This window comes from Tupaia chinensis, unplaced genomic scaffold, assembly GCF_000334495.1.
Source record: "Tupaia chinensis unplaced genomic scaffold, TupChi_1.0 Scaffold149383_1, whole genome shotgun sequence".
Lineage (NCBI taxonomy): Eukaryota > Metazoa > Chordata > Mammalia > Scandentia > Tupaiidae > Tupaia > Tupaia belangeri.
In genome coordinates this window covers 1,903,031-1,906,228 of record NW_006209227.1, presented here as the reverse complement: position 1 = coordinate 1,906,228, position 3,198 = coordinate 1,903,031, and the positions used below count along the sequence as shown (strand labels likewise).

Sequence of the window (3,198 nt, the reverse complement as noted above, 5' to 3'; positions counted from 1 at the left end):
TACAAGGCGCAGGGCGTGTACAGCGCCGCCGCGCTCTTCTCGCTCACCGTCAGCCTGGACGACAGGAACTCCTCGCGCTACGTCATCCGCGTGAGTGGTTTCCCCAGCACCCAGCCAGCAGCGGAGAGCAGGGGCACCGCGGCCCCGCACGCCCTGCAGGCGGGTGCAATAGGGGAGGGGAGAGGGGAGGAGAGGAGCGCGCACCGGCAGAGCGCGGGAGGAGGGCGCAAGTAATTTCCCTCGAGTAATTGCGGTGTTTAGCTGAGCTGCGGGAGCCGCAATTGCCAGCCCTCGGACAGGCGGTGCACAGGGAGGGATATACCGGGCGGGCTGGGCTGACCCAGGACTCGGTGCGGGGTCCTCATGTGCCCCTCACGGATGGGAAAAGTGAAGTCTTGCAGGGAGAAGGACTGGATGCTGGTTCCCTCTTGGAGCCCCGGGGCAGAGCCTTTACAAACATTTTTGTAAATTGAGAGGAAGAGAGGCACCCTCCACAGGGCCTGGTCAAGCGGGACCCCTTTCCTCCAGTCCTCCAGCCCTTTGGATCTTGAGCACTGGCATGGGTGCCCTCTTGTTTCAGACTAACCTGGATTGAGGATTCGAACCACAGTCGTCAAGTGGAATCTGGCTTTTCATGAGAAGTGCTTTACCTCTGCATGAGGGAGCTGGTGGAGGATGGGGGCTTTGACCAGTTTCTCCTGGAGGGTGTCTGTACTTCTAGGCTGTGACAATGGATGTCTGGCATGACCTCCATTTGGGCATTCGGGTGGGAATACGGCCTGTTGGGAGGACCTATCATGTTGACCTGTGACCTCTGGTCCTGGCTTCCTGCCCAGATTGATCAGGATGGGCTCACCTTGCCGGAGAGGACCCTGTACCTTGCTCAGGACGAGGAGAGCGAGAAGGTATCAGGGAACGGGGTGAGGCTGTGGGGAAGACTGGGGCCCAGGACAGCTGACCCCAGGCTGGGCCTGTCCCTGACCCTCGGGGAGCTCCTGTCCTGGCGCAGGTCCTGGCGGCATACAGGGGGTTCATGGAGCGTCTGCTTAGCCTCCTGGGAGCAGAGGCTGTGGAGCAGAAAGCCCAGGAGATCCTGCAGCTGGAGCAGCGGCTCGCCAATGTGAGCAGGTGGCGGGAGCTTCGTGGCCGGGGGAGGAAGGGTCTGTGGCTACCGAGGGGGGTATGTCAATTGATCCCCACCCCTAGATCACCATGTCAGAGTACGATGACCTCCGGCGTGATGTCAGCTCCACATACAACAAGGTGACACTGGGGCAGCTGCAGAAGATCACCCCCCATGTGAGTGTCGCCAGCCCACCCCAGGGACAGGGAAGGCCTTCCATGGCTGTGGGCCGAGTCCTCTGGTTGCCTCTCCCTGACCCTATACTTGCCACTCCTGGCCTTACTGTCTGTGCTGTCCGCCCCACAGCTGCAGTGGAAGTGGCTGCTGGACCAGATCTTCCAGGAGGACTTCTCAGAGGATGAGGAGCTGGTGCTGCTGGCCACAGGCTACATGCAGCAGGTGTCCCAGCTCATCGGCTCCACACCTCGCAGGTATTGCTGGCGGCCCACCCTGCCTGTCGGCCTCTAGGCCCTCCCTTGCACCCAGGCCTGTCTGCTCTGTGTGTTTTGCCCAGGAGCCACACCGAGGGAGGTGGGGGGAGCCCTGGAGCAGAAGCCCAGGTCCCTGGGTTCAGATCCTGGCTCCCCTACTTGCACTGTGAGACCCAGGGTGGTCTCCAGAGCCTGGGTGGTCCTCACTTGGGGATGCTGAAGCTGAGTGAGTCTGGACTCAGGAAACAGAGTGTGTGGCCACCTTGGGGAGCATCCCTGGCCTCCGCACCTGGGGAGGAACACAGGCCTTTCAAGGACAGTGCCCCTCTCACCAGGGGCAAGTAGGCAGCCATGCTGGTGCTGCCCTCAGCATCGTGTGCTCTGGTCTGTAGAAGAGCATGTCCTGCCATGTGGTCTGGGTCAGGACCCTTTGGCTCTGTGTACCGCTCGCTCCTTTGTTGGGGCTGTGTGGGGCTAGGTCCGGTCCCAGGCAAGGGGGCAGGGAGGGAGGGGGGTATCGTCAGGGGCCCGGCCTCCCTGACGCCCTGCCCCACCTGGCCTGCAGGGTCCTGCACAACTACCTGGTGTGGCGTGTGGTGGTGGTCCTGAGCGAGCACCTGTCCCCGCCATTTCGCGAGGCGCTGCACGAGCTGGCTCGGGAGATGGAGGGCAGTGACCAGCCGCAAGAGCTGGCCCGCGTCTGCCTGGGCCAGGCCAACCGCCACTTTGGCATGGCGCTCGGTGCCCTGTTTGTACATGAGCACTTCTCGGCCGCCAGCAAAGCCAAGGTCAGCCACTGCTCTGGTTTTCGGGTGGGGTGTAGCTGCTGAACTGCGCATGGAACTCTCGCGTGGCATAGGCCTGAGGAGCTGGCCAGCGTCACCAAGCTCAGCTTGGGGCTCTGCCTTCTCTAAGGCTCCAGGCTGCTTCATACCAGGCCTCCTCCCCCAGGGAGCCTACCTGGACTGTCAGCCACTGTGGCCCTCCCCACCAAGCCCCTGCCAACCTTCTCAGTCATGCTCAGAAGGTGTGGCCTGAGGAACGTTCCTGTGGTGGCTGGGGCAGGCTATCTAGACTGTGAGCTTATTGCCAAGGGTGCAGTCCTGGCTCCCATCTTCCGTCTCCCCTGCATGCCCAGCACCAGGCCCTGGGTGTAGAAAGAGGTGCTGAATGGTAGGGGCACCCCTCGAGCCTGTACCAAGGCCAGAGCTAAGCTGCTCAGCTGCCCTGGCCCCTGGCCCGGCAGGTGCAGCAGCTGGTGGAAGACATCAAGTACATCCTGGGCCAGCGCCTGGAGGAGCTGGACTGGATGGACGCAGAGACCAAGGCGGCCGCTCGGGCCAAGGTAAGCTGCAACCCTCCTCCAGCTCGTGTCCACAGACATGCGGCCCTCCTCCAGCTCGTGTCCACGGACACGCAACCCTCCTCCAGCTCGTGTCCACGGACATGCGGCCCTCCTCCAGCTCATGTGCACAGACAGGCAACCCTCCTCCAGCTCGTGTCCACGGACACGCAACCCTCCTCCAGCACATGTCCACGGACACGCGGCCCTCCTCCAGCTCGTGTCCACAGACACGTGGCCCTCCTCTAGCAAATGTCCACGGACACGCGGCCCTCCTCCACCCCACATCCCATGCCACGTGC

At 62.8% G+C, this 3,198-nt stretch overlaps 1 protein-coding gene across 1 annotated transcript in view; it reads left to right on the top strand.

Annotated features, from left to right (window-relative positions):
- Nucleotides 1-3,198, top strand: part of ECEL1 (endothelin converting enzyme like 1) — a 7,498-nt gene that overhangs the window by 730 nt on the left and 3,570 nt on the right. Inside the window, exons 2-8 of the mRNA XM_027769361.1 lie at nt 7-90; nt 837-905; nt 1,010-1,120; nt 1,207-1,299; nt 1,430-1,554; nt 2,120-2,342; nt 2,801-2,899. Coding sequence (XP_027625162.1) covers nt 7-90; nt 837-905; nt 1,010-1,120; nt 1,207-1,299; nt 1,430-1,554; nt 2,120-2,342; nt 2,801-2,899 — 804 coding nt within the window. The remainder of the gene's footprint in view (nt 1-6; nt 91-836; nt 906-1,009; nt 1,121-1,206; nt 1,300-1,429; nt 1,555-2,119; nt 2,343-2,800; nt 2,900-3,198) is intronic.